The sequence below is a fragment of the Mytilus galloprovincialis genome, chromosome 3, assembly GCF_965363235.1.
Source record: "Mytilus galloprovincialis chromosome 3, xbMytGall1.hap1.1, whole genome shotgun sequence".
NCBI lineage: Eukaryota > Metazoa > Mollusca > Bivalvia > Mytilida > Mytilidae > Mytilus > Mytilus galloprovincialis.
The window spans coordinates 49,131,428-49,149,355 of NC_134840.1; the positions used below are offsets into that span (position 1 = coordinate 49,131,428).

General features: G+C 32.9%; 1 protein-coding gene across 2 annotated transcripts in view; it reads right to left on the bottom strand.

Moving 5' to 3' along the window:
* LOC143068205 (gephyrin-like) overlaps positions 1-17,928 on the bottom strand; it is a 115,946-nt gene that overhangs the window by 51,446 nt on the left and 46,572 nt on the right. For both annotated transcript variants that reach the window (XM_076242078.1, XM_076242077.1), the window contains 3 exons: positions 10,319-10,450; positions 9,453-9,545; positions 780-835 (listed from right to left, as the gene is read on the bottom strand). In XM_076242078.1, the coding sequence (XP_076098193.1) occupies positions 780-835; positions 9,453-9,545; positions 10,319-10,450 (281 nt within the window). The remainder of the gene's footprint in view (positions 1-779; positions 836-9,452; positions 9,546-10,318; positions 10,451-17,928) is intronic.

Here is a 17,928-nt window from a genome sequence, read left to right on the forward strand (position 1 = left end):
TATGAAAGTAACATTAAGAGCTATGCAAGATGCTATTTCTATTTGTCTTTGAGAAGATTTTTAATAAATCTGCGCCATATGAGTACATACACATGTCTCACAATAGTTATGGTCTGTACGTACCCGTCGAAATACCGACTCTGTTAAAAAGAGCTCTATTCAAAATTCAAGATTTGCATTATACTTTCAAAATTACACATAGGCGAGACATACTTTTGTGTTCACAGTTTTCGTAAAACAAAATGTAATTTAGAAATACTCATGAATAAAACTATACTACATTATTATAACACCGATGAATGTATCACCTTTATGTTATTTTCATTGTATAATGAAAATGTAGTAATTGTAACGGCAATACTTAAAAAATAATATGTTTTTACAGTCAATGAACCTAATACTGTTACTTGAAACATGGATACTTGACCTATGCATTTGATAACACATATTTAATTTGGATTGTGAAATATAAATGTAACTTTTCTCAATAAATTATCTTGTAAATCTTGACATGTTTGTTGGCATTGCAGAACCAGTGATTTCCATGTGTTACATGAAAGATGATACAGTATCTGCAAACCATGTTTATAACTTTAAACTATTCCAAATATTAAGAGAACATCAAAAGCCGAATGCAGAAGCCATATGCAAAAAACATGCAAATCTAGCTGATTACTAACAAATCAAAAGGTTTTTATGTCATAAGTTCATTCCAACAGTGAAGATTATAAAATAATATGTGTCACAGGTGATTTAAATGGCAGTATTATATAACTTACCACGGAGCCAGCTGTTGAATCACCTGTTACTAATCTGTTACCCTCGCCGTCGGATGCTAAATAAAAAACATAAATATTTCTAAACACCATGTAGGACAAAGAAAATACTACACTATAAACTATATTATTTATGACTGTGTGAAAATAGAAATTATCAAAAAGGATAAAAAACAAAACAAAATAACCCTCAAGATATAAGGATAAATTTTCACTATTTAAAACCATACTTCATGTCAACCTTGAGAAATTACATCATGATGCACGATGATAAAAAAAAATATATTCCTTAGTAGATGAAAAGGTGCATTGGAACGACTGTGTTATATTAAACCATAAATCACATATTTAGGATCATTTGTTTCCACACATACTTCTTATAACCTAAATAGTCGACAAAGCAGGATATAAAGCCTGGTAAAAATCGGTAATGGTAACAGAATTGTTATTATATTATGAAGAAGACAACACGAGCAGATATGAAGATGGGGCATACTGGGTTTATCTGGAAAACACTCAGGCTGTCGTTCATAAAACTTCGTTCACATGAAAATTATTCACAGCATGACATAAAGAAAGTTTTGATATATTGTCAACGAGTGCGTACCAACTTGTGTTATTTTATTAAGTATAAGATGTTGATAGTTTTATAGCCTAGATTCAGAAGATTCAGAAAAACAATAGGTATGTCGAATTTAAAGTCAGTTAATTCTTTGTAGTAAATAAACTCATCATAGATACCAGGATAACGATTATTATTATCATTACCATAATTTTATTACTCTTAAAGCAGTGTCCTTATCGTTGTGTGTCCGTCATTATTGGACATCAGATAGGTTCCCGTAAAATATTGACGGCACAATTGAAAATGTTTAACGCCACTGATTGTTGTTCGACGTCAAAACTTCAAGTGGAGACGATTTCCAATTAGCGATAATGTATGTTGGCAAAGATGTTTACAGTTTATTGTCTATATCGGAGATTTATGATTAACCAGGTGCTTCGCAGGGCGCAGCTTTATACAACTGCAGAGGTCGAACCCTGAACAGTTGGGGGCAAGTATGGACACAACATTCAAGATTGATACAGCTCTGTATTTGAATTGTGATCAAATTTATGACATAATATGGGTTTCTGACACAAAACAAATGTCAAGATCTTACAAATATATTGCTCAATATTATGCAAATAAAGATTTCTTCTTCAAACTTTTCAAAAATTTGGAATTTGAGGAAAAAAAATGGAAAACTACTACAACCCCCCTTTTTTGGCAATTAGTTCAAAACCTGACATTTTATTATACATAATTTACAAGTAGTGTAAGGGATGTAAATCCGAACATACCTAACATTGATTGTATGTTAAATGTTTCTGAATTACCTCCCTTACACTGCTTTTGTCTTGAGTGTCCAAATGACCAGAAAAACCTACTTCCCCCTTTTTTTGCTCCTTATTCCAAAACATTTTGAGCCATAACCCCCCAAAGTCAATACTAAGCATCCCTTCATGGTATGGAAACAATTTCAGAAAGATTCATACACTAAAACACAAGTTATTGTTTGAAAAATACAAAAATGCTTATTTTGGGACCCCTTTTTGGCCTCTAATTTCCAAACTATTGGGACCATTACCCCCAAAATCGATCCAAACCTTCCTTTAGTGGTATTGAACCTTCTGGTAAAAATTTATAGAGATCCATTTACTAAAACTAAAGTTATTGTCCGGAAAGTAAATGCGTCTTCAGACGACGACGACGACGACGACGCAGACGACATGATAGCATTATACGACACAAAAATTTTTTTGCGGTCGTATAATAACGAATTATGAAATATGGAGCACAATTGTCTGTGTATTTGCACCATTTAGAAACAATAACATGGGATGCAAATAAATGACTTGATTGTAAGAAAGCGACAGTCATTTTTGTGTTCTATTACTGGCTTCCATTTTGTATTTTGAATTTGTGGCTAAAGTGATTAAGTGTAAATGTTCTGATATGCACTTACTATGCTTTCTTATTGCAGAGTTATTTCAGTATGGTTATAAATCACAGTTTATGGCTAAACTTCATAAAGACTCGCCGATATACAACTTTATAGATATTTTAACAATATCTGCAGATGTTTACATGACACGGAATCTGCAAACATCTGGATATCTTAATATACTTTTACTTTTTACTTTATACATGTACTTATGCAATGAAACCACCCTAACAAATAATAAAGGCAACGTAAAATAAAGCCAACAGTAGTTTACCGCTGTTTTTTAAACTGATTTTTTAGACCTTGATATTAGAATTGGTCATGCTCATGAATGACAATAACACTTTATTAATTTTGAAGTTTTCATTCTGGATTTGCCTGAGGAGTTAGAACATTTATTGAATCTGAATTAAAATAAAAATGGTAAAAATATTGTAAGTACTGAGACACAGCCTACTGAGTTGATTATACCCTATGGAACAAACAGTCTACTAGCAGAGGCATCGACCACTTGCTTGTAAACAAAAATAACTGCGTGCGTCTGGAGCGCTTTTCTTGATTCATCTTCGTCAGGAACACTCAAACAAAACATCAGTTAGCGACCTTTAAATAAAGGCAACAGTAGTATACCGCTGTTCAAAACTCATAAATCCATGGACAAAAAACAAAATCGGGGTAACAAACTAAAACCGAGGGAAACGCATTAAATATAAGAGGAGAACAACGACACAACACCGAAAAGCAACACACAAAACACCACGAGAATAACAAATATAACATCAAAACCAAATACAAGAATTTGGGATAGATAAGTACCGTGCCACGTCTTATCTAAAAAATAAGAGAAAACACAAACGACTCAACGTTAAAATGCAACACACACAGAAACGAACAATATTATAACAATGGCCATCTTCCTGACTTGGTACAGGACACTTTTAAAGGGGAATAAAAGTGGTGGGTTGAACCTGGTTTTATGGCATGCCAAACCTCGCACTTTAATGGCAAAGTTAAATATAACATTGAAATGACAACATAATATTACAGGACTACAATACAAATAAAAAGGAGACCATATTAGACAAAGAAAAGCATGATTAATAGATAACAAAAAGCATCAGGTTTAAAATTCAATACGCCAAAAACGCGTCTTGTCCACACAAGACTCAATAGTGACGCACAGATTTAAAAGATCGAAAGTGAAAAAAGTACAAAGTTGTACAGCACTGAAGATCAAAAGTTGAAAAGGTTTTGCCAAATACGGCATTGTTTGTATGCCCGGGATAAGAACATTCTTATTATATAGAACAATTCATGCTATTGCAAACAGTAAATTTTATCAAATGAATATGAAAGAGATATACATAATCGATCATAATCATGATAACGAAACTGAAGTATTAACTAATAACAGAAAACTAAACCCGAATACATAACGCCCAGATATAAAAGATCGAAAGTGAAAAAAGTACAAAGTTGTACAGCACTGAAGATCAAAAGTTGAAAAGGTATTGCCAAATACGGCATTGTTTTTATGCCCGGGATAAGAACACTTTTATATAGAACGATTCATGCTATTGCAAACAGTAAATTTTAACAAATGAATGTGAAAGATATATTCATAATGAAACTGAAGTATTAAAAGTGACAAGCTAAATAACAAAAAGGGAAACGAGAATATAGTCAATTTCATCTTAAGTTAACCTGCCTGAAAGAGTTGAATCAAAATTTTTCTTAATACTTTTTAATTTTATTAATGGTAGATCTGACTTCAATAATGTTCCTATTTTTACGAATGTGACATGTTCAATTTGACTTGTTACCGGGTTCGTACAAACATGAGCCGCACGGCGGGTGCCACAAGTGAATCAGGATCTGCTTACCCTTCTAAAGCTATGAAATCACGCCCATTTTTGGCGGGATCGTGTTGCTTAGTCTTTAGTCTTTCTATGCTGTGTATTGTGTACTATTGTTTGTCTGTTGCCCCTTTTTAAGCCATTGTGTTGTCATATTGTTTTCGACTTTTAAATTCCTTCTACATAAGAAAATGTCAGGAGTCAGGAATGTGACATTTGTTATCCATTCGTTTAGTGTGTTTTCGCTTTTGATTTTGTCATGTGATTAGGAACTTTCAAATTTGGATTTTCATTAGAGTTTGGTACTTTTGTTATTTTACATTTTTGGCGAAGTTCATGTTTCAATGGCTTCTCATAGGCTATTGTCTCGATGGAGATGTCATTCGCAGATGCCGATGTCTTGATGGAGATTAAAGGAGAAAAGTTGACATTTGAGAATTAAGGTTCGTTTTCTCTGCTGATCTATTTTACATTTTTTTTTATATACCAGACCTTTTTAAAGCTTACAATGCGGTTTGACTCTTCCTCATAGCTGATGTCTGTATGGAAACCTTTAATGTCGTTTGGTCTAATGGTCTAATGGAAAATTGTCTCAAGGACAATGGTTGACCAGAGTATAAGAGCAAACAACAATAAAAACCAAAATGTTTTGTTAACAAACTACCATAAAAACAGCTTGTTATTTATCAGGTATTCCTTAAGGTTTTGATTTATTCCAATACAGTTTCAAATCCGTCTTTTATGAGGTTTTTCCGATAAAAGGAAGAAATCAGTTTAACCATATAAACTCGACAAAAAGAAGTGATGCAATTTTACGATCGTGTGTTTGAACACCTAAGACACTGATATTGGTTACAAATCAAAAAGAAAATTTCGTCTTATAAAGACATAGAAAATTTCCCCTTTCCTTAAAACCTTAAAAATACTGAAAATCAATTAGCCTATCACCCATAAGTGAAAAATTCACATGACTAAAACACACTTTTTTCAAGCAATCGCTGAACCATGAAACTGAAGTCAATGACAATCAATATATAACAGACGAAAACTTGATAACATAATGTAGCTGAAAACAAGGTATGAAGCATCCACGTCTATCATCTTTTAAAAAATATTAAGCTTAATACTAATAGTTTACACCAGGTTATCCATATGTCTCGCAAACTGCTTCTTTTGTGACAGAAAACCTTCGGGCAAGCAAACACGTGTACCATGAGAGGAGGAAGATACCAAAAATGGATAGTCAAACTCGCAAGTCGATAACAAACTGGCGACGCCGTGGAAAAAAATCTATACACTTTGGAGAACTGGTCAATCAAAAGTCATGCAATTCTTCTAGTCGATGTCAATAAATTTTTCTTTATTTATTTACAGTTCTATCAAGACTGTTATGACGAAGCTATGCATAACTCATGACAAGTGGGTAGTTCTTTTACATTTTAATGGTCCATTTAGTACACTCAACATTATTTTTATGTACCACCAGAGGAAGCTAGATAAGTAATTAAAAATGACAAAGTATGTACTAAATCGTGTGAATTAACAAGAGTCAGGCTTTTTCGGAAGACAAAAAATATTTATATACACCTTGACAAACTCATAAAAAATCGAAGCTGATTAAAATTAAATACGCTAGAGTACCAAAATGAATCCCTTATTTAAATGTAAATTATGTTTCGAATTTTTTTGTTATCATAATTATTATCCAAAAGATCACTCGGTGATCATAGCTGTTGGTGGGTGAATTGCCAATCTAATTCATTTAATTAAAACATTTCCATATACAATATGTTATAAATATATGTAACAAGATCCCAATAATTAGCAAGTAACGAAGCAAATAAAAACCTCAAATATCAGATAAAGCGTATGTAATGTGACCAAATTTAAATATAACAAGGAAAAAATTAAGGAGTTAATTATAAAAGTTGTACATTTCTTTAATTTGTGGTTATATTTGTAATGATATAAAATATAATTTTATAACTACTTACAGTAGGAATTATGTCATATCTTACATGTTTCATGCTTTATTTTTTTGTACTTCAAAAGATAGTATTGCCATTAGTATGGTTTTTGTAATACTCTGGATTCGCTTATTTTCGTGGGTATCACTTCAGTGAATATTTGATTTCGTGGTTTTGCCAACCTCTGAATACAAAGCCTATTAAAAATATGTAATTCGTTGTATATTTGAATTCGTGGTTTATCAATACCCGCGAAACCACAAAAAAATGGTATCCAACGAATTATAATGATCCCACAGTATGATGAATTATTTAATCACTTGTATCATATATCTGAATTTGGTCTTAATCAATTATAACTTTGTGACCAATGTTTCTAATTTCACAAGGCAAAATAATTTACCACTATTTACTTTTATATGCTGACTATGCGGTATGGGCTTTGATTATTGTTGAAGGTCGTACGGTGACCTATAGTTGTTAATGTCTGTGTCATTTTGGTCTCTTGTGGACATTTGTCTCATTGGCAATCATACCACATCTTCTTTTTTATGTATACACTGAACGGATTTTAAATTCGGACAGTGTGCAGCATTGTTATTTATCTTTTAACTTAAAACAAATCAACCTGCCATTCGTTAGCTTCGCAATTACTAGCTGCATCATGCCCTCTGTCTCATCATAGATTACATACGCCAATTGATAAGAGACAATAACAATCAAAACCAAGGAGTAAACAAAGACTCACGAAACCAAAGGACATTTACATCAACAGTTATTAATAATAAATAAGAAACAAATCGAACTCTACTAAAAACCGGGAGTGAAATCAGGTGCTCCGGAAGGGAAGGCATTTCTTGCACCGTATACGGCACCCGTCGTGTTATTTCTTTGTACAGTTCGGTAATGATGGAAGGTAATTATGACTGAGGGAGAATATCAGATATGATTTCTGACACACTTCTGTCATAAAGGTCAATCAGGTCATGATGGCGACCGTAAAATTTCTTGAGTGATGCCCTTAATTTGATTGATTCATAGCCCTGTCTTAGCAACTTTTGAGAATGCAGTATTCCTCGTTCAACAAAATCAACGAGCTAGCTCTAGAGTAACGTATCAATTGAGACACATATACTCCATATGCTGGTGCCGCTGGGATGTTGCTACACAGAAATGGAAAGTTGACTACAGGAAAATTAAAATCATCGCGTTTGTCATAAATTTGGTATTTAACCTACCATCAGTAGTCATTTCGAGAAAAAGCTCCAAATATGAAGCAGATTTATCTGTTTCGGTAGTATCTTTAATTTCAAGTTCACTTGGGCATCTATATATCTATATAATTGTTTCCAGTATTTTCATATTAATTTTTCACGACATTTTGTAGTCATTATTCTGTAAAACAGACTATTGACTATTAAAAGAAAAACTGCAGACGAAAAAGAAGAAAGGCATAAAGGTTTTAGGTTAAAACTATCATATGACGTGATTAAATGAATCAATTTAAAATTTCGTTATTTCATCTTACTACAGGTATATTGCAGTCATTCTAATATTAAGAAAACGTCTAATACAATTGTGAGTTTACTGTTAAAATTCTTATCCTCACTAATACAGTTATTAATCCACACGCAGTCTTTTTTGGGTTATAAAATAACGTTTTCATTTGTTTATAAATGCTTATGGAAACCAACAAATTCTCATGCCGGCTATGTCTGTATAACAGGAGACGCTTTGAGCGTCATCACTTGTTTGTGTTCCCTCAGTTTTTCTCTTGGTTTGTAAACTCAAAATAGATGAACGAGTTTTTAAACTACTGTTGTCCTGTACTCAACCATGTTTGTATGAGTGAAACATAAAAACAAAACAGATATACAGAGCTTTCAACTTCACCCTTACACAATTTATATCTTTCTTTTTTAATCTTCGATACATTTAATAGCTTGAATACACATTGAGGTATCAAGAAGTTGTAAGCATGTTCTAGCAAATAGTATCCGCATTACATAAACAGGGGATTTAGATAGTTCAAACTATAGTCGAACCGAAGGATTAGTAGGTAACATCAAAATTCAATTTGTCGCCAAAAGAGAGTGACTACCAAACCGACATAAAAATCGCATTATAAGGTTCCAGATCAAATATAAAATCATTCCTTAATGCAGAGGAAAAATTAAACAAAAGCGAAATTATGGACGAAATTAAAAGAAGAATACACGAACGGACGGGCGAACAGGGTGGTTGCAGTATACCACTTAACCCATCAACTACTTTCCATTTAGCAACAATCATGAACATATTTCACGATAATGAAGTGGAAAAACTTTATTAATGATTCAATGACCACTAACAAAATTTCGGGGAATTTAATAGCTTTGTTTTTCAACATCAATGTGAAGCCATTAAACCAAGATTTCCAAATGGTGGAGTTAAAATCATCCCTTCGTAAATTTTACGGTCGCCATCACGAGTTAGTTGACCGTTATGGAATAACCGTTTCACAAATGATATCGGATATGTTCCTTACGTCGTAACTACCACCCCCTTCCCTTTCATGAATGTGACCTACCGAATTTGACTATTTGCCGGATTTGTTATAACTGTGGTAACAAGACGGGTGCAACATGTGGAGCAGGATCTGCTTACCCTTCCGGAGCACCTGAGATCATCCCTAGTTTTTGGTGGGGTTCGTGTTGGTAATTTTTTAGTTTTCTATGTTTATGTCATGTGTACTATTGTTTGTCTGTTTGTCTTTTTCATTTTTAGCCATGGCGTTGTCCGTTTATTTTCGATTTATGAGTTTGACTGTCCCTCTGGTATCTTTCGTCCCTCTTTTATGACTTCTTTAAAAAATATATATCTTACCAACAACAGCATAGCCATCTTTTATAGAAGCTGGAAAAGGTGGTAATGGATCTTTAGCTGTGACATCTTCTGCTAGGTAACGACCGAGACTTTCTAGGAAAATATGAAAAAAAATGATTAAAAGGATAAGATCATATTTTCAACCATGTTTGAAAATGACAGTTAATCTTGAGTTTAAGGCAAAATTATTGAGCAGCAACCTTGGATTACAATCAATGATACGAGAAAGGATCAGTATATAGTATATACTAAGAAGATTAAGGTCTATTACAGTAGGATCCTGGTATAATAACTCGAGTCTTTTGTGTGTTTTCCAATCAGCTATTGCTTAGATGTATTTCCTATAAATATGTAATAATGAGAATTTGTTTCGTAGTAACCAGGCCTTCTTGTATATCAGATGGCATGAGTTATGTGAATTTTGACATCAAGAATCACAAAATTGAGAACGACAAAAACTTGTCTTATATTATGTTCCCTAAAAAAATCCAAGTATGATTTTACATCGACATCGAAACTTTCAGAGGTCAGCCTAGATCTGCATCTGCTTTTATCCATTTCGAAAAGTGATGTTTACAATAAAATTTTGAAAGGCACGACAAACGCAAATTGGTGACAATAATTCAAAAAGCAAAAGAGGACCCCTAAAAAAACAATGCCATCAACAACTGTGTCTGTAACCTTAACTTAATTTAAATAAAATAATTCCTGAAATGAAAAGCTCGATCAAACTGTCTTCTCAAAACAAAATCTCAGTGTACACGTAGTAGAAAAATATGTTTAGATGAAAATTGGGTGAATTGTTTTGGCTACTGTATCATCCATACAACAACTGATCCAGAAGTGTTCGTCAGTTTTTAACTTACTTTTATAGAATACTTCCTCTGTTCCTAGAACATGTGTATGTTTTATCACCGTGCTGACAGCTTCCTCCACTGTAATGATAGGATATGGAGATTCTCTGGGTCTGTGTGCGACTTTAGTTGCATCTACTTCACCTGCATCAAGAACTTTTATGTAATACCTACACATGCTTTTAACTTTTAATTTCTTAATTTATTTTTTTATTTCTGGAGGTTTAGATCATTCACCTGGCAAACAATATCTTCATGTTTATTTCCACTTTTAACGTACCCAAACATTTTTTGTTTTGATAATCTTTACAAATATGCAGCTTTTACAAAAGTATAATCAAGTGGAATGCCAGCCATAAAATTCAGTGGCAATATCAGACAATTTGTAGAAGCAATTCGTTTTATTTTTTAAATCAAGTCGTAATCCGTAATCACATTCCCGAATCAAATGACCCTCTATAACGCAGCCATTACAATTCTAATAACACTACAATAACTAAGATTACTAATTGTAAGTTTTCCATTTCCAGCTCTGTTCCATCGGAAGGGGTTTACATATCTAAAACGTTATGCTCATATGTGTTCTCATCATATATCTTCAATAACAGAGCTGATATCATAACGCCCATTGTGGATTCGTATGGCGAGTGATGCATGCATAGCAGAACCACTTACCTGTCGACGAATCTTGTCTTTCTACAATTGTAGATCATGCCACACCTTCAGTTTGTATTTGTTTTATATGTAGTCTGTAGTGCCTAACAAGATTTTGTGAGGGAATTCGATGTTTGCTATACCGCTGTTTATTTCAACGCACTTTATGACAATACTTCTGTATCAATCAAAATGAAATTTTTTGCAGTGTTTTGAGAAATGATTTTACTTTGTAAAAACATATTGTTTTGAAAACATTTTATGTTTTAAAAGGATAAATTTTCTGTATAAAGTCAATAATTAAGTGGACTTTTGAAGCCCAAACTTTGTATGGCCTTAAATACATAAATGAAAGATAAAAAAAAACTGTACCAATACAGAACGACATGTTAATGAAATTATAGCAAAACTTTTGGTTGACAAATTTTTATTCGTTATCGCAAAAAAATAAATTTTGAACATCTTATATTTTCTCCCTACCCAGTTTACCCCTATTACTTATTATAATGTGGACCGGTCATTGTTATTAAATATTACGCAATTTGATTGGGTTAAGTTATTATTAGTGTACCTTCAAACTGTTTATACTTTTCATACATGACTATTGATTAAATCAGAACGTGCATGAATGTGACAGTAACTAAAATGACCTTCAAACTGGACACTGGATGAGTCCATGTTATGTTTTATCAATGAAAGTATAGGTATGAAAGGTAAGAAATGGCAATTCTCCTATTTTCACAAAATGTTCAAAATACACAGTAAATAGATTAGTTTTTAACAGTCAATTGCGGAGAAAAACAGAAAAAGTTTACAAATAAGACGTTTTATTCCCATCAACAAGTCATTTTTTCGGAGAGAAATGCCGAAATACACTTTACACCCGGCTACGCCAGGTAAAATTATTATTCTTCTTACAAAAAAACAACATTTTTCAGTCTCATTGGAACATGCTAATTACAATTAATTCACAACTAAGGAAGTCATTAAATAAAGTCAAAACATGTCCGATCTACCTATTTTTGGAGCAAAAAATGTCAATACGATCGTTTTAAGGTCAATTTCGTCTACCTCACAAAATCTTGTTAGGCACTATAAATAGATCCATGAGATATGAACATCGGTAAATTACCGTTGCCTCCAATTAAGTAATAATTGCATTTAAAAATCCTGTTAACGTGTATATCTAACAATTACTGTTTTCAAGAAGAAAGACAATTACATCGAAGCTCGTAGCATGTTGTGTGTAAAGTCACACAGAGCCAATTTATAGACATCCTTTCTATGTGTTTGACTAAATGTATATGTAATCATTTTTGCTGCTCACCGATTTTGTCTATCTAATATAGTATAGAGGGTTGCTGCTCACAAGGAAGCTATTACACCAAGAGTTCCAAATGGTAAAGTTGAAATCATCCCTTTGTAAATTTTACGGACGCCATCACGAGTTGGTTGACCGTTATGGAATAACTGTTTCACAAATGATATCGGATATGTTCCTTACGTCGTAACTACCACCCCCTTCCCGTTCATGAATGTGACCTACCGAAATAGACTATTTACCGAATTTTTTATCACATAAGTATAACGACGGGTGCCACATGTGGAGCAAGATCTGCTTACCCTTCCGGAGCACCTGAGATCACCCCTAGTTTTTTGGTGGAGTTCGTGTTGTTTATTCTTTAGTTTTCAATGTTTTGTCATGTGTGCTGTTTTTTGTTTGTCTTTTTCATTTTTAGCCATGGCGTTGTCAGTTTGTTTTAGATTTATGAGTTTGACTGTCCCTTTGGTATCTTTCGTCCCTCTTTGCTATATACTATGAACAAGAGGCTCTTAAGAGCCTGTGTCGCTCACCTTGGTCTATGTGAATATTAAACAAAGGAAGCAGATGGATTCATGACAAAATTGTGTTTTGAAGATGGTGATGTGTTTGTACATCTTACTTTACTTAAACAGTCTTGCTGCTTACAATTATCTCTATCTATAATGAACTTGGCCCAGTAGTTTCAGTGGAAAATGTTAATAAAAATTTATAAACTTTATGAAAATTGTTAAAAATTGACTATAAAGGACAATAACTCATTAGGAGGTCAATTGACCATTTCGGTCATGTTGACTTATTTGTAAATCTTACTTTGTTGAATATTATTGCTGTTTACAGTTTATCTCTATCTTTAATAATATTCAAGATTATAACCAAAAGCAGCAAAATGTCCTTAAAATTACCGATTCAGGGGCAGATAGATCTTGACCTGATAAACAATTCTAACCCATGTCAGACTTGCTCTAAATGCTTTGGTTTTTGAGTTATAAGCCAAAAACTACATTTTACCCCTATGTTCTATTTTAGCCGTGGCGGCTACTTTGATTTGATGGCCTGGTCACCGGACACATTTTTTAAACTAAATACCCCAAAGATGATTGTGGCTAAGTTTGGATTAATTTGGCCCAGTAGTTTCAGAGGAGAAGATTTTTGCAAAAGTTAACGACGACGGACGACGACTGACGACGGACGCAAAGTGATGGGAAAAACTCACTTGGCCCTTTGGGTCAGGTGAGCTAAAAATAACGACAACATTAATAATCCGCTGTTCAATAGTCAACATTCGATTAAGCAAAACACAAGTCCCGCTAACAAGTAAACACCGAAGGAAACACATCAACTATAAGAGGAAAACAACGGAACAACAGAAACGCTCAACTACAATAAAAGCAAACGCCAATATACATGTAGATAACTATTGTCATATTCCTGAATTGTAACAAGACATTTTAAAATAAATATGGTGTTTTTTTTGTAATTTTAATTATGCAAATGTTGACATTAAAATAGCAATACTTAACATGTTACATAAGTTAGGCAAATATTTAAAGTCAATGAACCATGGCTGAGATACTTGGCTAAGCAATATACATGTAAATGAGATGTGCCATTGCTAATACAACTGCATACCAAATATCATTGACTTATCATAGGTCGTTCCCTTTAAACCAACATAAAAACAAGAATTAACTTGTAAACATAATGTAAGAGTTTCAAAGTTAGTTAACCAAGAACAGGGGGCAGGGCCAAATAATCCCCATGGCAATGAGATGTGCCAATGTTAATACAACAGTATACCAAAAAAGATTGATCTACCTATTGTGGTAAACCTTATCACAAACTAATACATTGTTGACGTCGCCGCCGCCGATGCCACAAAAAGCATACCTTTGTCTCGCTTTTTGACTCCCTCAAGCGAGACAAAAACTGCTAAAAAGACAACAACACTCAATTGCAAAACAAAGTCATTTACGGGCTAACGTAGTTATGGAGTCATTTGATGTTTTTTTTATCATTAGGGATTTTGTGGATTTTGTATTCCTGATTATACATCTATTTAAGTTTCTGTTTTTCTATTTATATTCTTCTTCCAGAAATGAGAATAGTAAATCATTGTCATTTCAGTGAATATCGAATCTACCTAGTTTATGATTCATATTAATGGAACGTTCTTGATTACAAAACTTTGAATTTTACGAAAAACTAACGATTTTATTATCCCAGGCATAAATTACCTTGGTCGCATTTGGCACAACTTTTTGGAATTTTAGGTCCTCATTGCTCTTTAAATTTGTACTTGTTTGGCTTTATAACTATTTTAATCTGAGGGTCACTGGTGAGTGGTATGTAGACGAAACGCGCGTCTGGTGTATTTAATTACAACCTGGTACTTTTGATATCTATTTGACGCTTTGGGTTTGTCTTTGCTTTTTACAGTTTTCAGTTTCAGTTTCTGTTTATCCGTTTAGTTCTTTGAGAACATGCAACATCTTATTATAATTAAGCCAGAAATTGTTATTTGAAGCAGATACATTTTATATATTGATCTAGTGGTTTCAGAGGATAGTTTTGATATTTTATGACAGGACAGGACAGGACAGGACAGGACAGATACCAAATGATGACAAGAACTCAAAATCATAGAAGAATATTCTTTTGTCAATAAGCTGACATTTTTTTTTCTGAACTATAACTAAAGTAAAGGTGTTACTTTTAAACATCAAAATACAGAAAACATGGACATTGTAAATTCTTGTCATCAGTTGGTTTATTTTTTTTTTTTTTGGCTTCTTTCTTGTGAACATAAAAAAATATGCAACACTGTAGCTTTTTAGTTGGCCACAATGCTGTTGTTTGTAGATACAGGCTCCTTATTTGGGAATGCCAAATACATATAAAATATGGCGAGGTTAAACATGTTAGAGGGAGCCCAACCCTCCCTTAATTTTGTACAGTGGTGTAAAAGTACAACATAAAAACGGTACGATTGTAGGCTTCGTTCGTTAATCATTTTTCAATGTGTTTGAGCAATATACATTATGCTGTCTATTATCTACGGAATACTCGTTATGGTGTCATTCATATAAGATGTGCTTGATTTGATTTGGGAAATACTACATGTAAAGAATATTTTCTAAACATTTTCAAATTTTATTATCAAAACCCACTAACTACAAATTTTCGTAGCTTTTGTATGATTTATTCAAAGCAATATTATAGATCAAACATATCAAAACCTATCAAGAGATTAATCTTTACATAAATAAAGGCAACAGTAGTATACCGCTGTTCAAAACTCATAAATCCATGGACAAAAAACAAAATCGGGGTAACAGACTAAAACCGAGGGAAACGCATTAAATATAAGAGGAGAACAACGACATAACCCTAAAATGTAACACACATAGACAAAATCCCACGAGAATAACAAATATAACATATATATATATATAACATCAAAACCAAATACATGAATTTGGGATAGATAAGTACCGTGACACGTCTTATCGCAATGTGAATTTACACTCAAAAATAAGAGAAAACAAACGACGGAACGTTATAATGTAATACACACAGAAACGAACTATAATATAACAATGGCCATATTCCTGACTTGGTACAGGGCATTTTTAAAGGAAAAAATGGTGGGTTGAACCTGGTTTTGTGGCATGCCAAACCTCGCACTTTTATGGCCATGTGAAATATAACATCAAAATGACAACACAGGACTACAATATAAATAAATTGGAGAACACAATTGAAAAAGAATCACACGAACAACAGCCAACAAAAGGCAACAAGTTCAAAATTTTAATACGCCAGAAGTGTATTTTGTCCACACAAGACCTACGTGTGACGCCCAGATACAAAAGTTTGAAAGCCGAAACGAGTACAAAGTTGAACAGCATCGAGGACCAAAAGATCAAAAAGGTTGTGCCAAAAACGGCAAGGGTTTTCTGTTAGTTACCTGAAAATCCCTATAATTTAGAATAATTTATACTTTTGCAAACAGTAAATTTTATAAAATGAATATTCAAAAGATGTACATGATAAAACTGAAGTATTAACTAATTACAGGAAACAACTGAAATACATTTACATAACCGGACATTTGAAACACAAAAGTAGACACATCCGAATAAGTTTAAACCTCTACGCCAAGTGACGTCCTATTTGAAACTGAAAAATGACGAAAAAATGACGTCATTTGAATTTGTAAAACAGATCATCAAAAAATGAAAAATGACGTCACATAAGAATGAATAAGATAGAATTTACACTCAAAAATAAGAGAAAACAAACGACGGAACGTTATAATGTAATACACACAGAAACGAACTATAATATAACAATGGCCATATTCCTGACTTGGTACATAATCTATTTATAGCATTTATTAATATTAGAGTGGAGTAATTGACTAACAAATATCAGCTTTCGCCGAGTAGTATATCCTTGTTATTCGTGTATCATTTTGTAAACGTATTATACGGTGTAAACATATAGTTTTACAAATTAAATAAATTCCGTTCTACTTACTATTTATGCAACTAGATAAGGCTTATTTCTCCTACGCTGTCGTACGAGTTTAAGTACTGTCTGATATATCTGATAATCTGTTTGTTTGTATATTTGTATACTATAATAGTTAAATCATCTTAATTTCAATGACACGACCTTATTGTTATAGAACAATATCGTGATATGTCAAAAATGAAGTCGAAACGATACTGATTTATCTATATCAACCACACTTTTGAGGGTGTGTTTGACTGACTTTCCTCTATCTAAACAACTTATGGCAATTTGAAATGTATTGTATTTGTCTCAACTCAATCATTAAAACGTCGAAGAATATTCTTAAACTACTTTTATTTGTCCTTTTACTTTGTTTTCCATTTTTAGTGGTCGATTTTAGATTAATAAGTTAAATCTAATACTAACACAACGACTTTTCTATGACGAAAGAGCTAAAAAAACTATACTGAACTCTAAGGATAATTCAAAACAGAAAGTCCCTTATCAAGACAAATGTCAAAATCAAAAGCTCAAACACCTCAAACGAACGGAAAACATCTTTCATATCCCTGACTGGGTACAGGCATTTCCTTATGTAGAAACATGGTGGATTATACATAGTTTTGAAACTAGCTAAACCTTTTTCTTGTATGTCTTACATTACATTGACAACAATGAGTGCAAAATCATGATTTTCACATTGTGATTGCTGTACGTTTTGCATTATTATTCAAGAGACATGTCTCTTTTTTTACAGAATCTGTCTTAATCTTAACGCGGTCTCATTTTAGGGTGCAAAAATCGAATGTTAGGAATCTGTATTCTTCATCAATAGAACCACTTAAAACATTAAACACTTTTAATGATTTACCGTAACATTAGTTGCTTATGAAAATGAAATTTTCTCAGTGCCTCTATAAACAAAAGGCTTCTACAGAAATTTGCAGACAGCAACTGCATTATCATTGTAATGGAAACTATTGATTTTGAGTTCTTTTTGTTTATTTTGTTGAATATTTATTATAGTTTAACAGTCTACGTCTCAATTCAGATTTAATTTGTATTCCATAATACGTGTATATAAAGGTTATTCAGTATTATAGATACTGGTCATTTCTGAGAGATG